We start from the raw sequence: 20734 nt of genomic DNA, 5'->3' as shown, positions 1-20734 counted from the left end.
TTCAGCCTCAGAGTGAAGCTCTGGGACGCTCAGATGGCACAATGAACAATCAGCGCTTTGAGTAATGACCCCACATGGCCACTGGTAATATCATCTCACCATGCTGGCCTGCCTTTCCCAGAAAACAAGCTCTGTCACCTCATTTGGTCTCAGCGGTTGGTCTGTTGTGTCTCATCAGGCCTACTGATGGCAGGTGATCCATAGAGCTTCTTCCACTTTCACCTGCTGTAACTTTCCCAGCAAACCAGCTCTCCTACTCCAGAGCCTCTGTGCCTGGTTCCAGTTCCCTCAGAGTGCCTCATGGTAGTACATCTCTGAACTGACCAGTCTCTTAACGGTTTACTGTCAGGGTTAGATCTACCAGAGGGGTTTTTCCTATAATACCTCAGCCCAAATGCCTCAACAATGGTTGCATGTGATAGGGACCCAGCAAGTCCTGATGGAATGACTGGAGGATTTATACCTGCCCTCACCTTGCACACATATTTGATGAACTCCAAAGCAGGATTATTGAGCAGCAAGTGTGAACCAGGGAGGACAGGGAACATCTCTGAGGGCTCAGTGGAGCTCCGAGAGCCTGTGACTTTCTTCTGAATTTTCTGAGTGATGGTGAAGAAGCTCTGAGTGAGCTCATTTGCCACATAATTTTGAGAGAAGGTGACCATTCCTAGGAAAGAGAGAGTGCTAAGGGCAGATTCAGCTGGCAGTGGGTATCTCCTACCCATTTGCCTGTACCATCTGAGGCACAAAGAAACCAGGCCATGGCACATAGCAGCATCCTTCTGTGACGAGGGACTGCTCACCAGGAAGGGCTCCAGATGCCCCTTTAGCCTCTTGGGAGAACTGGCTAGCCCCCTTCCTCTTCACAGGAGTACTTCCTGGGGCACTGTGTCTCAACTCATTCTTCATGCTATGGTACACAGCCACGATGTATGCTGCAGAGAGAGGCAGATAGAGGTCACAGGGCCTGAGAGTCAGTGATGTCTTGAAAAATACCCCAGAATTTGAAGGATCCCTGTGGTTGGCCAGATGGTCAGACATACTCATCTGAAATGTCATTGTTAGTGATAACTTATTTGCTGTCCTTGGGTGAGCCCAAAGTCAAGTAGAGAACTGGAGAATTGGATATAAGAAAGGAACTTGTAGTCTGGCAGTGCCCAGTACTCGGGAGACAGTCTCTGAGTTTGAGGCCAGACTGGTCTACAGAGCAAGTTCCAGGACAGCAAGAACTATATAGAGAAACCTTGTCTCGAACCCTCTCCCCCCCAAATTAAATAAACAAAAAACCACAAACAAACAAAAAACCTTTGCTAATGTCTGAATTCATCCTTAGAAAAGTGAACACATAGGACAAGGATGGTGTATGAAAACAGATCCTTAACAGCACATGTTGACAGTACCCTAAAATCTGAACCCACATACCTGGAATATGGGTTTCTCTGTGTATCTCTGTCCTGGAACTTGCTCTGTAGATCAGACTATCCTTGAACTCAGAAACCCACCTGCCTCTGCCTCCACCTGCATTTGCCACCACTACCTGGCTAACCTGGAATATTTCTCGAGACAACTTGGAAAGGCGAAGACTCAAAAGAAGTAGACAAAGACATAAGCAATCACAGATGAAACCACCTGCTGGTATTGACCTGTGGGGTGTGAGAAATCCTATCTGCCAACAGTTTAATGACCATACTAATCTCTAGTTTTTCTGTTTTAAGGAGTGGCAGTGAATTATAAAAACAGTCTAATTTTTACGCTTATGGAAGATAACAACCAGGTCTACAAATACTTTCAAGGTGAAAGAGTTTTCTAGTTAGTGACGCCCCAGAGGCCACCTCATTATTGTGTGTGCATGCACATGTTCCCAGGGATGGTAGCCATGAACCAACTAGAAATACAACTGGGAAACACCTTTGGAGGCCTAGAGAGAAGACACAGAGCCCTTTTATTATCTGTCCTCAGTTTCCTATGCTGGAACAGGTAAAGGAAGCCGCAGCTCCACTAAGCTGGAATTTCCAACAATTTTCTTCTCTAGACCAAGGAGCTAGAACCATTTTCAATGACTCAGTTGGTTGTCCAGTGTCAGCTTGACTCACCTGAAACAATCATGAGGAAGTAGCTCTGACAAGAGGCTGCCTGTGGCAAAAACTGCAGAATGTTCCAATTGTTCTCCAGTAGGTCTTCGACCTCAGATTCCTCCATACCCTCTTCCTCATCCTCTTCATCCTTGGTTTCCTCCCTTTCCTGGGAGTCTTGCTATAACACAAAGACAACCCCTATCTCCACCATGGCAACAACATATAGTAACAAGACACGGGAGACAGGACTCCTCCAGACTGAGTCTCTTGGATTCTGACATTACAAGATCAGTGCTCCAGGGAGCATGTCTAGCTCACTGGGGTGACTGGGAGTGATATCCTGAACCTGTTGTTTCATACTCAGGATGCTAAGGCAGAATCACTGGAGAGGAGTTTCAAGGCCAGCCTAAGCTATATAGAACCCATCTCACAAAATAGAACCTCTTGAGTTGGTGACAATTTTTCCAACTTGACTGGGTGCCTATGTTCCTGCCAGGGTGAATTTGCATCTACACACAGACACTAGCACTGTGCCATTTTCCTGATGGCCCCATTTCCTTTCTTTCCTCAGTGAGTTCTATCTCCTAATCCCAACTCTAACTTCTCTTGTCCAGGCCTTGAAGCCATGATACCTAAGGAAGCCTTGGCCTTGCCCCCCAGATTCCCTGACTACTGAGACCCCAGCTTCCAGTCTTCCTGCTGGCCAGTGCCTCCCCTTTTGGCTCTCTGTGAAGATCCCATGGAGAGCAAAGGTCTGTTGTTTCAGCCTACTCCCTAGGTACTGCTCTAGCATGAGGGCACTACCTATATCTCCATTTTGCAAATGCCACAGCCTTTCCCCCACATGGCTCTTTGCTGCAACCTCTATTCACCCACAGGTAAGGCTCACACATGTGCAACACCAAATCCACCTGTTAGCTTCTGTACACCATCTTTTCACAACTCTGCACTGGCATCCCTCCCTTGAACTGACACTGCCTGCTTTTTCCCTTGTAGTATGTTATTCTCAGAGGGGGGCAAGCAGATGCCAGAATTTGTATCTCCACTAATGCCAAATCCCATCCTGTGCAAAGTGGGCACAGCCAGCCAGCTTTCTGTGAATACCTGAAACTACTGCCCAGACACCCATCTGCACAAGCTGTTCCAGCTTCCAGCTCTCTTGCCACCTCTGGCTTTGCCAGTATCTCCATGGCTCTCCCTCCTCCCTCTTTTCCAAGAATTTTGTCAATTTCTGCCTCATGGAAAGCTTTCTGCCCTCACTAAGGCTAACACTATGCGTTCAACCTTTCCTATAAGCTGATGAACTGGATGCTGCTACTGATGAGAGGCCCCAGGAAAACTGTACCTGTCACAGGGGTGAATGTAGCCTCATACATATGTAGAACCAGACCCAGCTCTCTTACCTGTCCACAGTGAATACTAGATGGAACTTTTCCTTTGATCCCACCATAGTTGGATGGATCCATCCAGAGAAGAAATTCCCAGCATCGAGAGAACGAGATTGTCAGGGAGTGGAAGATCTCTTTAGAATGAATGCTGCAAGAAGCCAGACAGAAACTGCTAAAGTGACACAACAGCTTTCCTTATTATTCATGTTCCTTTGTATCATGTACTCAATCTTTAACTTACAAACGAATATCGAGTGGGTTCAGACAGTCCCTCAAACTTTCTAGGAAACTGAAGAAGCTGCCTGGGCACAGCTGCCCTGGGAATGAAGGTGAACAGGAGGGAAGCCAGGGCAGCCCCAGGGACAACTGTCTCTATCTTAAGTCAGGTACACATTACCGGCAGCATTGCTTCCTGTTTTCAAGCACCAATACATTTTCTTCATTCTTACCACTGCTAGCCAAGTTGGTCTCTATTACTAATCCCACCCTTGGTACCTACCAGTGAGGAAGGAGATCTTAAACAGACTCCTCCTCCTCTTTTTTTTTTTTTTTTTAAATTTATCTTGATGTATGGATGTTTGCTGTTAATGTTTATTGTTCTATCAGAATTGGAGTCCAGATTGTGTGGCTCACAAAGTCCTGTAACTCTAGCTCCAAGGATCTGATTGATACCCTCTTCTGCTCTGGACACAAACACAGACACATACAGTCTCTGTGTCTCGCAAAAAAACCCACAAAAACAAAACCTCAAGACTTCATCTTATTTATGTTGGAGCCTCTGGACCCAAACAGACTTGGGGATATGATTTATCCAGGCAGGGATCACTGCCTGAAGCCAAAGGTACAACATGGGGTCCAGCGATTGAGAGCTCCGTATGACTGACTGCCTGGAATCAGAACACTCCTATGTGTCCATGCCTACATCTGTGGAGAGTTTATGCAACAGTGCTTTACAGAACCCTCTTACAAACAGCAGGTATTCCTCGCATATTTCAGACTTGAACAACATGCTTTATATCAGAGTTGTCCACTGCAGATAAACCATAGTGTAAGCAGCCACTTTTCATGCTGCTGTGCTTGACCCTTGGTGTGTGCTGTGCCTTCCAAGCACCTCTCCAAAGTCATGGCAACTGCATCACAAAGACATCCCTGACACTAACCTGTTGGTGATATATTCCACATAGCCAAGGGCATCTTCTATCCGGCGCTTCTTTGTGCAGAGGATTATGCGATTGAAGTTGGCATAGACGACTGATGACCCCAGTCGCTTGAACTCAGCAATGAGTCTGTAGAGTAAGTTTATAATTAATGGAGGAGGTGTCCTGGTGTAAAATGAAGCCAGAGTATATGAAGAGAAACCATGAAGAAGACCATGGTGACACTGAAACAAGAAGTATCATAACTATAGAATGAGCAAAAGAACAGAGATTCAGGACGCAAAAGCAATAGAGAAGAAATTTCTTTGTCTTTTAAGATGAGGATGGGGGTTGAGAGGTGCCTAAATGGTTAAGAGTTTGGATTGCTCTTCCAGAGGACCCGGGTTTGATTCCCAGAACCTATATGGATGCTCACAACCATCTATAACTCCAGTTCTGGGGGATCCATTATATTTTTTTTCTGGCCTCTTTAGGTACTAGACACACATGAAGGCAAATACATATTGGGATAATCTTTTTGTACATTGTGTGATTGGGTCTCTGTCCTTCTTCACCTGCCTAAGGCACCTTCTGATTGGTTTAATAAAGAGCTGAACAGTCAATAGATAGGCAGGAGAGGATAGGTGGGACTTCTGGGGAGAGACAGGAACTCTAGGAAAGAATCTGAGGTGGGAGATTTGCCAGCCAGATGTGGAGGAAGTTGGATGTACAGACAGACAGTACTGAGGAGAGGTAACAAACCACATGGTAGAACATAGATTAATATAAACTGGTTAATTTAAGTTTTAAAAGCTAGTTGGGAACAAGCCTAAGCTAAGGCCAAACTTTCATAATTAGTAAAAAGTCTCTGTGTTGTTATTCGGGAGTTGGAGATCCAAAGAAAGACCTGCTAAGCATACACATTAAAAAACAAAACAAAAACAGATGAGGTCTCTAGCTCTACTACTAGGCCTGACCCCAAACTTTAGGACTCAGGTAATCCTCATGCCTTAGCCTCCTGAGTAGCTGTGACTTCCGGATGCATCCACCTTAGGAGAGCAAGACTCTGCCCCGATTTTAGATGGGAGTCTGGTTATATAAAGCATGGCAGGAAAATAGCAGAAACAAAGGTAATAGATGGCCACCATGTATGACCTTCATTTAGGTTTTTCTTTTCTTCCTTCCTTTTTTTTTTTTTTTTTGAGACAGGATTTCTTTTTTTTTTTTTTATTTAACTTTCATTTTTTATGTGTACTGGTGTGAAGGTGTCAGATCCCCTGAAACTGAAGTAACAGAGAGTTGTGAGCTGCCATGTGGGTGCTGGGAATTGAACCCGGGTCCTCTGAAAGAGCAGCCAGTGCTCTTAACCACCGAGCCATCTCTTCAGCCCTCCTTTTTGGTTTTTTGAGACAGGGTTTCTCTGTGTAGCTTTGGAGTCTATCCTGGCAACTCCTGGCTTCTTTCTTTCTTTCTTTTTTTTTTTTTAAAGATTAGTTGTGAGCTCAGTGACGGTAGCTGGCACATGCCTTTAATCCCAGCACTTGAGAGGCAGGCAGATCTCTGTCAATTAGAGGACAGCCTGGTCTACAGAGTGAGTTCCAGGACAGCCAGGGCTACACAGAGAAACTCTCAAAAAATTGAAAAAACAAAAAGTATTTTTGATATTCTTTCTCTTTTCCCAGCTCCTCCTAGCTCCTCCCCCACCTCCCTACCTATCTAACTTCACAATCTCCCTAAAAAAAAAAGCCATTCTTTTTTAATATCATCTATCTATCTATCTATCTATCTATCTATCTATCTATCTATCTATCTATCTATCTATCTATCTATCTATTGAGGCAAGGTTTCTCTGTAGCTTTGGAGGCTGTCCTGGAACTCGCTCTGTAGACCAGGATGGCCTCGAACTCATAGAGATCCACTTGTCTCTGCCTTCCAAGTACTGGGATTAAAGGTGTGTGCCACCACCACCCGGCAAATTTATTATTATGGGTGTTTTATTTGCATGTATGTTAAATATACTGCATGCATGCAGTGTCAGCAAAGGCCAGAAGCCCAGAAGAGTGTCAGATCTCTTGGAATTGGAATTATGGATGACTGTGAGCCACCATGTGGATGCTGGGAAATGAACCCAAGTCCTCTGCAAGAGCAGCAAGTGTACCTAATCACTTGCTGGAACCATGTCTCCAGCACTGATTCATTCATTACTTCTAATATCACAACACTAGACATGGCTGACTGTCCATTAGTATAGTACAATCACACTTAATGCCTAAGTTGTTTTCTTTTGTTTTTGAGATAGGGTCTCACTATCAGTCCTGGCTGGCTTGGTACTCACTATGTAGACCAGTCTGAACTCACAGAGATGCACCTGTCTGTCCAAGTGCTGGTGTTAAAGACATGGACCACTATACTCAGCCAAGGTGCATGAGAAAACATTAGTACAAAAAGGAAGTAGTACCATGATGCTTTACCTAGTTTCTGGAAAGATAAATGCACAGAGCCACAATAGCAGCTAAGCCTGCCCTGGGCTTTATGCTTCCCAAAGGCACTTGTACCCCTCAACCCACAGCCCGGGGTGAAGCACTCACTGCAGGAAGAGCTTCTTCATCATATTGTGTAACGTCCGGTGCAAGGCTGGGTCATGGAGGAGAGAACATGGCGACTGGAGCCAGCGGTAGAAGTGCATTACTTGGTTGTCAGCATAAATGTTGTGGTACTGTGTGATCTCCTTTACCCAGCCAACTACCATGCTCTTCAGGATCCTGAAAGATTGCAAAGGATGATGACCTATATCATATACTGCTGCTCGCATCACTGTCCCTTTTCGTAATCCCTAACTGCCATTGTTTAAATTTCATTCCTTGGTCCCATAGCTTGTGGGCTTCACCTCCTTACCACTTCCCTCCACATAACTCCCTAACTTGCTCACAACACCTGGACAAGAAGGCTTTTGTCCTTCTTGAGACTTATTTTTAATTTTTAAAATTAATTATTTATTTTTTGTTTTTTCAAGACAGGGTTTCTCTGTATTGTTTTGGAGGCAGTCCTGGAACTCCCTCTGTAGAGCAGCCTGGCTTCAAACTCACAGAGATCCGCCTGCCTCTGCCTCCCGAGTGCTGGGATTAAAGACATGTACCACCAATGCTCAGCTCATTTTTAATTTTTAAAAACTGATGTGTAGCTGTGAGAGTACATATAGTAAATCCAGGTGCCCACAGAAACCAGAAGGTATCAGACACACTGGAGCTAGATTTACAGGTGGTTATAAACTACTCAACATGGATTTAGGGAACTGAATTCATGTCTTCTCCAATGGCAGTATGTGCTCCCCCCCCCCTCAGATGGGATGGGGTTTCACTGCCAGAAGAGTTGAATGAAGAGTCACAGAGTTGATTATGTGCCTTCCACATAAAGAACCAGGGAATGGCCCAAGCTGAGTTTTCTAGATACTAATGAGACACAGGGGAGCTTCCTGGGGCCATGCAAAGCTTAGGTAGCTCAGACTGGACTTGAGTCACGAAGGAGCCACAGCACATCAGAGACATGATGCTGCAGTCACTTTTATGGCTTCCTGTACAAATGCCCACTTCTCTCAACTGGCAGTCTCTGTCACCTGTGTCTGATCCTCAACTGCTGCTTAGGTTTGAAACACTTTTCTGCCACAATTCTGCTCTCAGCTCCCAGCACTCCTTAACCCATTTCTTACTTTAGCAAATCCCATTTTTTCTTTCATTTGGAGGCAACACGGCTGAAATATGTGTTCTAGAATCAGACATGAAATGACTACCTCATACTCAGCCACAGTAATCATGACCTCAGCCCATCTGACTTGGGCTTTGCCATCTCTAGCACAGGTGAAGACTGCACCACTTTAAGGGCTATGGGAATATAGGCGGATAAAAGTGCTCTGTGTTTATGGCACAAAAGAAACACTTTACAATAAGTATACACTGTTCTATCACTAGGAGCTAGGGCTGACCATACCTCTGACAGATGATTCTGGCTACTATGACTCACTAGGCTAGGTGCCCTGGGAATTTCCTGCAGATACTCCTTTGATTACACTGAAAGCAATTATGCATCAAAAAGTTCTTCATGAGAAAAGCTTCTGGCTTCAAAAGGTCAGATGGCATCACTTGTACTGCTTACTAGTAACTAGGCAGGGCATGCTCAGGGATATGGGGGACCCTTGATTGCATTATGACTCAAGGAAGAAACATCTCAGGAATGCTGATTCTAACACCAAAGGTGGCACAACAGTTAAGGTACTCCTCCTCCACAAAACTGGAGCTCAATCCAACACCCACCCAGTGTTTTACAACCTCCTGAAACTCCAGTTCCAGGGTATACAACTCATTTGGCTTCTGTGGGCAACTACACACACACACACACACACACACACACACACACACACACACACACACACACACTATTTGAAATAATAATCTTTAAAAAAGTGGATGTGTGGTACATGCCTTTAATCCCAGCACTTGGAAGGCAGAGGTATGTGGATCTCTATAAATTTGAGTTCCAGGCCATCCAGAGCTACACAGAGAGACCCTGTCAAAAAAAACAAACAAACAAAAATGTATTGCTGACTTTGGCTTTAGCATTCTACAGTGGAGGTTGCCATCTCCCTGTTGCCTTGTCTAGGAAGACAGCATATTACATGAAGGTAGATACCTGAAGGTGCTAGAGCAGAGGGCTGTCTCATCATAGCTGGCTGGAGCACTGGCAGCTTGATTGCCTGTGACCATGTCCTCTAGGGAGGCCTGCTGGATCACATCGAAGCTGATGCCCATGCTGCCAGCCCCCTCCATGTCATTGATATGATGGGACTGGAGGATGGTGTTGACTGCCAGATTTTGAATGTCCAGTTCCATGCACACTGCAGGGAAACACAGCTTGTCCATGTACCCTAGTCAATACTAGGACCATCTCCCAGGCCTGGGCCAATCAGTGCTGCCTAGCGAGGTCAGCCATGGCACTCTGATCAACATCTGACTTACTGGTACCCATTTCTCAAGATTTGCTTATTGTGGATTTATTCCACATGGTTGAGCACTGAGTCCCACGTGATAAGGAGTCATTAAATGGTGGGGTGGAAGTGCCTAACTTTCCATTCTCTCACTCACCAGTGGAATAACAGCCAGAATTATTGATCTCCACAGTGGCTCGGTCATCAAACTCCATGACAAGGCGGTTATCATCAGCTTCCTTCCCACCCAGGTCAGGCCGAGAGGTAGGGGACAGCCAAAGAAGATGGTTGTGGCGCTGGAGGTGGCGTGCAAAAAAGAGGTCGGAGCCAAAGGTGGAAATGTCTTCTGGTAGGTTTCCAACAGGGATGTGGAAATACCTGTACAGGGGTACAGGTTCAGTCCCAAGTACACTAGCATCATTTAGGGACCACTCACAGGGTCACACACTGTAGGCAACCAGCCTATGGTCTCACTTGCTTATCTCTCTTCTTTTGTGTGTATTACTGAGAATCACACTTTCTAGCTAAGTTTTACTACTGAGCTGCATCCTATTCCTCACCTGCTCATCTCAAAGGCCTGTGAAAGGCAAGTGTCTAAATTGAGGTAGTGCCGGATCATTCTGCGGGCTCCATGGCGTTGCCAGTCTAGAACTCCATAACTGATCTTGTCAGCCACTCGGACAGGCACTAGTGGGAACTCCTCTAAGACAGGAATCTCACTAGCCAGTCTACACAGCTCCCAGTTAGACTGGACAGCGATGAGTGTGGGCCCCCGGCGTTCTTCCTGGGTTGAGCACAAGGCAGAAAGGGCTCAGTGGACAAAGTCTTGGGATGGAAAACTCCTACTATTGGATCCCAACTTCTCTTACCTTGTAGGCAAGCAGGAAGCGCTGGATGGCTCTGCAGATGGTTTTCAGGTTGGTTTCAGCACGAACTTCAAAGGTGTGTTTGGGGGGAGGCAGGAGCTTGGGGTCCACCTTCTCTAGCAGTAGGCTATGTTCTGCTGAGTACAGGGCACTGAGGTTGGGCATTTGGTTGCTGCGTACCTAGGCAAACACCAACTGTTAGGCCTACTGCATGTGTGTGTGTGAAGCTGGGTAGTCACGCCTCCTTCCTTCCCTCCCCCTCGCTCCCCACCCCCTCTCTGAGACAGGGTTTCTCTGTGTAGCCCTGGCTATGCTGAAACTCCCTTTGCAGACCAGGCTGGCCTCAAACTCAAGAGATCCACCAGCCCCTGTTTCCCAATTGCTGGAATTAAAGGTGTATGTCACCACTGCTCAGTCCACCTTTCTATTTCTAACTGAATGGCAAGAGGAATGTCTTCCTCCCCAATATCCTGCCTGACCCACATATTCTCATGTGCCCTGTGCCCAAGGACTCACAGTATCCAACACAAACACAGACGCTCTTCGCTGAGAGGGGATAAAGATCCCAAAGAGTGCCTTGTGGCCCTGTGAGTGGTGGTACAGGTAGATGTGGCGGATACTCCCTGTAGAAGAAAGTAAACTTGTTGCCTGAGATACAAGGGAGGTAGGTAGGGCAGGTGATAGGGCTGTTAGTGGGGCCATACCTGGTTCCAAGTAGCTGAACTGGGCCAGTGAACGCATTTCTAGGTGCTCGAGGGCAAAGGTCTCAGCTTCCCAGCCTGAAAGGTGCCTTACCAGTTGTTTGTTGACCACACACACACAGCCCAGCTGTACAAGGGCCCGAAATAATAATGGGACCTGGAACAGGAGGTAGAGTGTTGGGCCAAATGGAAGACTCTAAGCACCACAGTTCAATCTGAGGCCACACACTCCAACACAGCCTGTCTTCACTCAGAAGAGGCTACCTTTGGCAGACATGTGCTGAGAGCCACTCTCTTATGGGGCTTCCCCAACCCATGCCCATCACTATCTAATCTAGCTTTTACCACTGTCCCCTGCCCAATTCCCTGTGGGATCTCTCTTCTTATCATCCAGCTTCATTTTCACCCAAGTGGTCAGTGGCCAGGGAGACAATCACCTGAGTCTCATACACGCCCTCAATGTCAGGTGCTGACAATTCAGTATTGATCTCGTTGATGTGTTCTTGGTACATGTCTTCTGGTACTGAATACTCATAGAGATTGTAGACCATGTTGGAACGAGGAAGAGCCCGATTCACCTGGTGACAATGTGGTGATGAGCCTGCTACAGCCTATACCGTGGACCACTGACCAAACCCCAGGGCTTTCAGGACCTAAGATGGTCAGTCACCTGCTTTAAGGATTACAATTAAAAGACTAAGGCGACTAAGGCATAATCTAAAACAGCAACCTGAGGCATCTGGAAAATCATGAATGCTTTCCAATAAAGATATCATCAACACTTGTCTGGAGGATGGGCTCCCAGTTAATTATTCTTAGTTCTCTCAGTTTTATTAATTGGAGGTCGTAGGTACCTAAAACTCACAGAAAACTATATTTTTCTGGCCAGAGAGCTAGAAGGGAGCTGATGGGGCAACCCTTATGTGTACTGGGTGACCATATTGGATCTTAGAGAGAAGACACACTGTTCATTAATCTTCACAAGCCAACTCAAATCCTAGTCTCACTCCCAGCTGCAAACACATACAGACATGCTCAGAGGAACACAAAGGACTTGAAAATTGAGCTGACAACAGAACCTTTATACAAAGAAGGAAAGCTTGAACTTGGGACTTAAATTAACTGGATCAGCTGCACCAACATCCTTTAAAGGATTAAACAATTAAAAAAAATTATCTAGTGTGTGTGTGTGTGTGTGCGCGCGCGCGCGCACACGTGTGCATGTTGTGGTCAGAAGACAACTTAAAGGAATCAGTTCTCTCCTACCATGTGGGCTCAGAGAGGCTAAGCCATTTCACCAGTCCAAGAATTTTTCTTCTCATATAAGTGCTGGAAGTTTCACAATATCAAGTACAAAATGTCCACTATGGAATAATTTTCTTGGAATAAATTTCTTGATATAACAACCAGGGAACAATGAATAATTCTCAGAGGAGAAGGGAACATCAAATGCTAGCCCAGGGGTGACTCACACATCGCAATTAATAAAAGCTTTATGGCAGCTATAGCTGTGACCCACTACAAGTCAGTCAGACAGGATGGTTCATATACCTGTAATCCCAGCAGAGAGGCTGAGGAAAGCAGGGTGAGAATAAGATCAGCCTATGTAATAAAAATGTCTCAATAAAATAACAAAATTTCCACAGGAGGCTGGGGAGAAGGCTTAATTAATTGGTAAAGTGCTTGCTGTGGAAGTATGAGAACGTGATTTTGGATCCCTATCACCATGTAAAAAGCCTGGAGTAGGGGTGCATGTCTATAATCCCAGTGCTAGAGGGGTGGACACAGGAAATCCTAGGGATTGCCAGTCAGATGGTCTTGTAGAAACAGTGAGCTCTAGGTTCAAGAGGAAAGAGATTGAGAAGAGGCCTGATGCTGACTTTGCTTCCATACATACAGGTGTACATGTGCATGCAGGCAGGCACAGACATCATGCACAGACATATACAACAAAACCCCAAACCTACCACAGTATCTAAGCTCAGTAAAAGAGTGAAGACAATAGAAAATTGTTAATAAGTGTGAAGACAGAATCATAAAATTTATTCAGTCAAAAAAACAGAGAAAAAGATTTTTACGACTATCTACTCTCATTCCCACTAAAATGCGTGCATGAAGCAGTGGCATGAGGCCTCAGAATAAAAAAAGGTGGTCAGGGGCCAAGACAGATCACAGAGCACCAAGCAGCAACCAGTTCACTGGCTTCCCCTCTGGTAATTTTTTTTGCATTGTTTTTCAAGACAGGGTTTCTCTGTAGCTTTGGAGGCTGTCCTGGAACTTGCTCTGTAGACCAGGCTGGCCTTGAACTCACAGAGATCTGCCTGTCTCTGCCCTCCCAAGTGCTGGAATTAAAGGCATGCACCACCATGGCCTGGTTAGCTCTGGAATACTTTTAAAACATAAAAAGAAAGAAAGAAAAAAAAAGAGAGAGAAAAAAAATCTACTTGTCATTCATTACCCTGGAAACAAAACATCTCACTTTTAAAGGAAGAAAATAGTTTACCTCTGTGCTGGGGGTTGGATGGGAGGGATAGAGTGTGAGCCTAGCAATTCACTAGGCCCTGGGTTTGATGTCTAGCGTTGACAAAGACATAATTCATGAGCTAAGTAGGAAACACAGGCCTATAATCTCAGCATTTGGCAGATGGAGGCAGGGGGATCAGGAATTGAAGGCCAGCCTCAATTTTATAGCAAACTCAAGGCCAGACTGAATATGAGAGCCTGTTTCAAACAATGAATGCCTCCATCCTGAAAACAATTAAATTCTGATACATAAAATTCTTACACAGAAAGGGCAGGGTAGAGAACCTCCATCCTGAAACCCCCAGGAGGTGACAGTCATCATCCAATACCAATGCACACGTGAAACCCTGAGCTCTCCAGAGGGGTGCAGATAATCACAAAGGAAAAGAAGTTCTGTAGTGCATACACTCTCCCACACAATTACCATACACAGCTCTGCATGTTTGGAATAGGTGTCTATTATCCTGACAAACCCTGCCACTTTCTAGGTTCACATTCCACCAACTCAATGGTCTGAAATCAGGCCTCACAGTTTTCACTTAAAATTTTGTACCTCATCCAGGCGTTCCTTGTATATAGTTAATGTCCAACTGTGAAAGCAGCATCATAAACCAGCTTTGACTTTGAGTTAACATACGGAGTCAAGTGGAGCACTCCAACTGAGATGTCACATGAAGAGAGCCTCCTGAAAATCTAAGTCTAACAACCTCTGAAAAGAACCTAAAGTATGAGTACATTTCTTAGATGTTGTGAATGGGTAGAAAGTTGGATAGTGGTTGGTTGCTTGGGGCTGCAGGGAAGAAGAGGCAATTGAGAAGTATAGGCTTCTTTGGGGGATGATGAGGTCTGAAATTTTGACTATAGTCATATTACCACAAACTCACCAAAAACCACTGAATTATATTCTTCCAAGAACAGGCTACATGGTAGACGAACTTACATCCCAGTAATGCTGCTAAGTACAAGGGTACTCATAGAAACTTGCAACCTCTATCCAGCCATCCCTTCCTCATCATGTTGATGAAGAGCAGTAGCCCCTGTCCCTGAACATCCATAGACATAGTTTCAAGTAACTCTTTACAACATCCCAGTATCAATAAGGTACTTGAGAGACGGAGACAAGGCCGCAAGGCTCACCAGCTCTTGGGTCTGCAAAGTCCATGATCCTGACCAATTCTTTGTGTGGCTTCTATCATGTGGAGATAGCTCAGAGGACGTCAGTAATATCAGTGGTCTCCCTACCTTTCGATATGAAGGCCCCTCCTCTGCTTTGGCTACCCGCTGATTCACATAGAATACTCGAGAGATGCTCAGCTTGATGCAGTGCAAGTCACTGCCAACGATGGCCCACAGCCTGAAGAGACCAGCCTGGTTGGTCTCACTGATCTGAGAAGAAATGGAAAATATATAGCACATAGTCACATAACATACTGACACTTGTGAACAGGTCACCTCCCAAGCAGCCTCTAGCCTTGCCCACACCCCATTATGTATAGGACCCCTGTGATAGGGATAGGCAGGAAGATGAAAGCCTTTCTCATCTTTCATTTTATACTGCAGGAATGGCTACACACATACTCTCTCCTCTGAGCACATGAAGGACTGCTCTCAACATCTTGCCACTCCCATGAATGAAGGCCCACACCTGTACAATCTGCCAAGGAAGGTCCAGAATGCTCCGGGCAGTTCTTCGCAAAAAGCTTCCCAGTCCCGTGGCAGGTCCCTCTCGGATAGCCCCAAGTTTTGGCACATCCTCTGTTGACTCTAGACATTGCTTCTTCCTGCGGGCCAGGCGCTGCTGGGCTTGCAGTTGCCATTTTTTCTTGTGGAACCGGAGCCAGACCAACCACTCTTCCTGGGACAGATAGCAATGCACAATTGCCAACACATGTTGTCCATCAACACCTTTCTCCAACAGCCTGCGTTTTATCCCTAAGCTTCAGGAGACCCAAATGCTCTCTAACACTCAGGCATTTCTGCAACTTGTTCCAGGGATAGGATTTGCCTTAGGATCGATCACTGCATTATGTAGCAGACCTCTAGGAGACAGAGTGCCATAGCAACTTTCCCCACGTCCCTTCTGGCTTGTTCCTTACTTGGGTGGATCCGAGGGAGGGAGGCTGCCCCAAGACCTCTTGCCAGGGCACAGTTAGTGCATTATCCTGAGAATCTTCTTGGCTCTCCCAGACTCGCTTCCTCTTTGTAGCAACTGGGGCTGCAGAATGGTATGGCTTTGTGAGTCCAAAGTCCTCGATGTCTGGAGTGCAGACACTTAGACTGCTTTCTGAAGCCTGGGCCATCACAATCTAGGAAGACACAACTAAGACTTACTCAGAATCTCAACCTGGAAAATCCTATCAAAGAATTCTAATACTGTATATCTGCTGAAATGGGCTGTTAACAGACTAACGTAACTTTTTTTTATATATATAAAGATTTATTTATTTATTATATCTTCTGCCTGCATTCCAGCAGAGGGCACCAGATCTCATTCAAGGTGGTTGTGAGCCACCATGTGGTTGCTGGGAATTGAACTCAGGACCTCTTGGAAGAACAGTCAGTGCTCTTAACCTCTGAGCCATCTCTCCAGCCCCAGACTAACGAAACTTTTAAAAAGGGTCTCAATATGTAGGTCTGGCTAGCCTGGAACTCTGTATAGACCAAGCTGGTCTAGAACATCCAAATATGCCTGTTTTTGTCTAGAAGCATTGGAATTAGATCCTTTGTCTTAATTCTTCAAAGGAAGCTGTCCATTCTAAGTTTCCCAACTGTTTGTCAGAGAATGGTGATTCTTTCAAAAAGATATGTGTATTGGTGAGTCCTTTTTACAAGGTTGTTTTGAGTCAGAGTTGAGATTTTAATGTAGTTAATTTAAGCATAAATATTAAGGGAGAAAAGAGGGCATTTAGGAAAATAACAATATCCACCCGAATGTGTTTCCCAAGACAGAATTGTTTAGGTGGTTCTTTTTCTTTTTTAATAGGAATGTACTGCTTAGCCCAGGTTGGCTTTGAACTCAGGATTCTCTTGCCTCATCCTACCCAGTAGCTATAATTACAAGTCTGCCAATACCAGAACCAGCCAAGTGTTCTCTAATTATTATTATTATTATTATTTCATCTGCATACATATCTGTATACCACATGTGTGCCTGGTGCCTGTGGAGGCCAGGTGTTGGACCCTTTAGACCAGAGTTATGCATGGCTATGAGCTGCCATGTGGGTGCTGGAACTTGAATCAGATCCTCTGGAAGAGCAGCTGTGGTAATATAATATTAAAAAAATACCTCTTACATTTTAAAAGACTGGAACTTTTGCTGGCTTCACAGCCAAAATTAGTAATATACCTTGAGGTTAATTAGAACAAGACTGCTAGCCTACTGTGTACTCAAACTGTTGATCCTGCTTTTAAGAGAAAAGTATAACAACCTTAGTTACCTTTAATTTTCCAGGTAACCAGCTTTTATAATTTAAGCTAATGTATAACTAAAATCTTAAGTCAGGTACTCTTCCATGTCCTTGACCTAGATAATGGACATGTATCACTTGCTGAAAGCAGCAAATACAGAGTTGTAAGCAACTTCCTAAAATCTACCACAAAGGAAAGAAAAACAAACAAACAAACAAAAAACAGAAAAAAAAACTACCACAAAGACTGAAAGGATCCATTTATTGATACTGGTTGATAAAAAGCAATATTTGTTATCTGGGTTAGTTGGAGCCTTGTAAAACTGTTCAAGATTTCTGTAATGTACCCCATTCCTTTCCCACGTTGTGCTTTTCTACGCTGTCCAATAAATATAGTAAAAGCTCTTTGTTAGGGACAGATACATAGATACTATTCACATAGACCAATAGACAGAAACAGACAGACATAAGCAAAGATAGAGACAACAGAGACAAACAAATTTATAAGACAGACTTTAGGCTGGCACAGATTCAGACTTATACAACAGACAGACACAGGGAGCATGAAGAAGAGAATTCAAATATGAACTAGCTCTTGGTTAAATGACTCCAAGAGGAAGTGCTTCCATTTCTTTCCTTAATTCAACACCAAAGCATTATTGGTGACCTGGAGTTAATCACTAATGCATACAATCTGAGTAAGCAGCCAATGCTCTTACATGTTGAGCCATCTCTCTAGCCCCTAATTATTGTGCCTAAGATTTTATTTGTGCATTAAATGTAGCAATTTAAAACCCTAGTTAGGAGGCTAGAGAGATAGTTCTTCTAATCTCTGTGGCACCAGGCATGCAAAATAGTTACACACATTAATTTTGTTATAATTTTACTAATTTATATGTAGTTTACTAATCTTAAATAGTTTCACTCAATTTATCATTTGAGTTTATGTTAAATTTTTCCAAAATGATTGTCAGTTTTTCTTTTATTTCAGAATTAAAAAAAAATTTAAAATAAAAATTGTCATAAACATAGCTTCTTTGTTTTGCAAGCCAGTGTGTGTGTGTGTGTGTGTGTGTGTGTGTGTGTGTGTGTGTGTGTACAACATGATCTCACCATGTAGCCCTCACTGGCCTGGACTACCAAGCTGGCCTTAATCTTTTTTTTTTTTTTTAAGATTTTATGTATTTATTTATTATATATACAACATTCTGCTTCCATGTATATCTGCACACCAGAAGAGGGCACCAGATGTCATTATAGATGGTTGTGAGCCACCATGTGGTTGCTGGGAATTGAACTCAGGACCTCTAGAAGAGCAGTCAGTGCTCTTAACCTGTGAGCCATCTCTCCAGCCTGCTGGCCTCAATCTTGATCCACCTGCCTCTGTCTCCCAAGTGTTGGAATAAAAAACATATACCACCACATCTGGCCTAATTTTCTTTCTCATGTATTATTGAATGCAAGGCCTCATACATAATAGACAAGCACTTTCTTGCTGAGCTATCTCCTAGCCCTAGAAAAGCTTCTTTTGGCTAACAATTACTTAGTATATACATTTTTTAGGTACAGGTCTTGTAAATGTCACATTGCTAAAGCTTTAAAATCTAAAGTGGGCATGCAGATACATACTTATAATCTCAGCACTCAGGAAGTTGGGGTAAAGGGACTGGGAGGTTAAGGTCAGCCTTTACTACACAGAAGGTTAAAAATCAGCCTGGGTGGGGGAGGGGAAAAATCAGCCTGGGCTAAGGCCTTGTTTACAAAATTAAAATAAGCCAACATGGTGGCATACAACTTTAACCCTTGCACTTGAGAGGCAGAGGCAAGCTCTGAATTTGAGGTCAGTCTGGTTTACAATGGGAGTTCTAGGACAGCCAGGGCTACACAGAGAAACCTTGTCTTGAAAACACACACCCACACCCATACCCCCCACTATTTCGGGATTTGTATATTTTCGATTCTCTATAAGATTCTGGGTTATAACCAACTTTTACTTTTGTTTTGAGACAGTATATCATACATCAGCTTGGCTGTGAACTCATATCCATCTTCCTGTCTCTGGCTCCCAACTACTGGGATTATAGGCCTAAGACATCGTAACTGGCTATACTTCGTTTTCAACCCAAGAATTTTTTCTTAGGGCTGATGGCTTAACGGTTAGGAGCATTAGCTGCTTTTCCAAAGGACCTGGGTTCAATTTCCAAGACACACGTGTTGGCTTACATCCATTTGTTAACTCCAGTTTTAGGGAATATAACACCCACCTCTTGCCTCTGTGGTACTAGGCATGGAAGTACCTCACAGACATATATGCCAACAAAAATACCATACACATAAAAATTTTTTAAAAATTATTTTTCTGCCTAATTTTAGCTATATTGCTTTTTTAAAAAAAGATGAGAATTTTTAGTTTTGTGTATGTGTCTGTGTAAGTGTATGCCAGGTGTGTGAAGAGGTCTGCAGAAGCCAGAAAACAGCATTGGATTTCCTGGAGCTGGAGTTTCAGGTGGGTGTAAGCCACCAGATATGGGTACTGGGAACAGAACTTGTGTCCTGTGAAGAGCAGGAAAGGCTCTTAGCAGATGAGCATCTTCAGCTTCTAACCCATACTTTTTGCTGTGTCGTCAGTGTGTCCAGGGAAGATTCTCATTTTGTTGAGAGAAGTGAAGTCTACAGTAGTAATCCTGTTCGGGTCACTGTCTAATTTGCATACCTTATCATTTCTTCATACTCACCTGATGGCTCACAATCTGCTTCCTGTTATATAAAATGACACTGGAGGACACTAGTGAGCAAAGTACCACAATACACACTTTTTGAGATTAAAAAGTCTCTTTAGAGGTAGTATTGGGAAATTGTGGGCCAGGCAGGGTGGCACATAAAGGGGCAGGATCTATGAGTTCAAGGCCAGCCTCGTCTATATACAGGGAGTTTTAGGACCATCAAGGCTACATAGAGAGATCCTGTTTCAAAACAAAATAAGGAAAATGTATGCATAGCAGCTTGCAGACATTGGTACACTGTGTGTTACCTGTCTCTTTCCTTCAAGGACAAAGAGCTCGCTGATCTTCTTCTGCTTGTATATATCATTCTTTTCTAACAGTTTTTTATGCAGCCAGTCTGGGTGTTTGACACGTGGAACTGGGTTCTTCACCTAAGTGAGGATGATACAGACCAGGAAGAAAGTCTTATGTTGGTCTACTGGTGATTAGGTGTGGGGTGGTATCCCTGGCTTTTGTCTCACCTGCTGTAGAGCTGCGGGAATGGTGATGATTTTCTGGATGGCACTCCCTAGCCGCTCTATGTAGTAGTCCCAGTCCAGAATCTGCATGCACAAAACATAAATGCATGTGTCTCACTTCATCTTCTAGAGACTCCACGCTCATTTTAGAGGTAGAAACTTGGCAGAGAGTTTAATGAGACTACAGGATCATCATATAGTGGATGGTTAAGATAGTAGTACCTCAGTCTTATTCCACCCAAGACCAGTTTAAGGGAATCCCTAGCACTAGCTTTCTGATGCTCTACTGGTTTTCAACCTTCCTAATGCTGTGAATCCCTTAATACAGTTCCTCATGTTGTGGTGCCTACCTACCATGAAATTATTTTTATTGCTACCTTATAACTGTAATTCTGCTACTGTTATGAATCATAATGTAA

The 20734-nt window shown here is 44.2% G+C and overlaps 1 protein-coding gene across 1 annotated transcript in view; it reads right to left on the bottom strand.

Annotated features, from left to right (window-relative positions):
• The window catches only part of Pole (DNA polymerase epsilon, catalytic subunit), a 51553-nt gene that overhangs the window by 3627 nt on the left and 27192 nt on the right, over positions 1–20734 (bottom strand). The window contains exons 28-45 of the mRNA XM_027415865.2: positions 20319–20399; positions 20106–20228; positions 15764–15973; positions 15313–15522; positions 14910–15053; positions 11582–11722; positions 11148–11301; positions 10960–11066; positions 10447–10623; positions 10138–10361; positions 9735–9955; positions 9283–9487; positions 7188–7361; positions 4624–4749; positions 3479–3611; positions 2094–2253; positions 804–935; positions 474–667 (exon numbers count right to left, since the gene is read on the bottom strand). Coding sequence (XP_027271666.1) covers positions 474–667; positions 804–935; positions 2094–2253; positions 3479–3611; positions 4624–4749; positions 7188–7361; positions 9283–9487; positions 9735–9955; positions 10138–10361; positions 10447–10623; positions 10960–11066; positions 11148–11301; positions 11582–11722; positions 14910–15053; positions 15313–15522; positions 15764–15973; positions 20106–20228; positions 20319–20399 — 2916 coding nt within the window. The remainder of the gene's footprint in view (positions 1–473; positions 668–803; positions 936–2093; positions 2254–3478; positions 3612–4623; positions 4750–7187; positions 7362–9282; positions 9488–9734; positions 9956–10137; positions 10362–10446; positions 10624–10959; positions 11067–11147; positions 11302–11581; positions 11723–14909; positions 15054–15312; positions 15523–15763; positions 15974–20105; positions 20229–20318; positions 20400–20734) is intronic.

Source organism: Cricetulus griseus, chromosome 4, assembly GCF_003668045.3.
Source record: "Cricetulus griseus strain 17A/GY chromosome 4, alternate assembly CriGri-PICRH-1.0, whole genome shotgun sequence".
Classification (NCBI taxonomy): Eukaryota; Metazoa; Chordata; class Mammalia; order Rodentia; family Cricetidae; genus Cricetulus; species Cricetulus griseus.
This window is presented reverse-complemented; position numbering and strand designations above follow the sequence as displayed.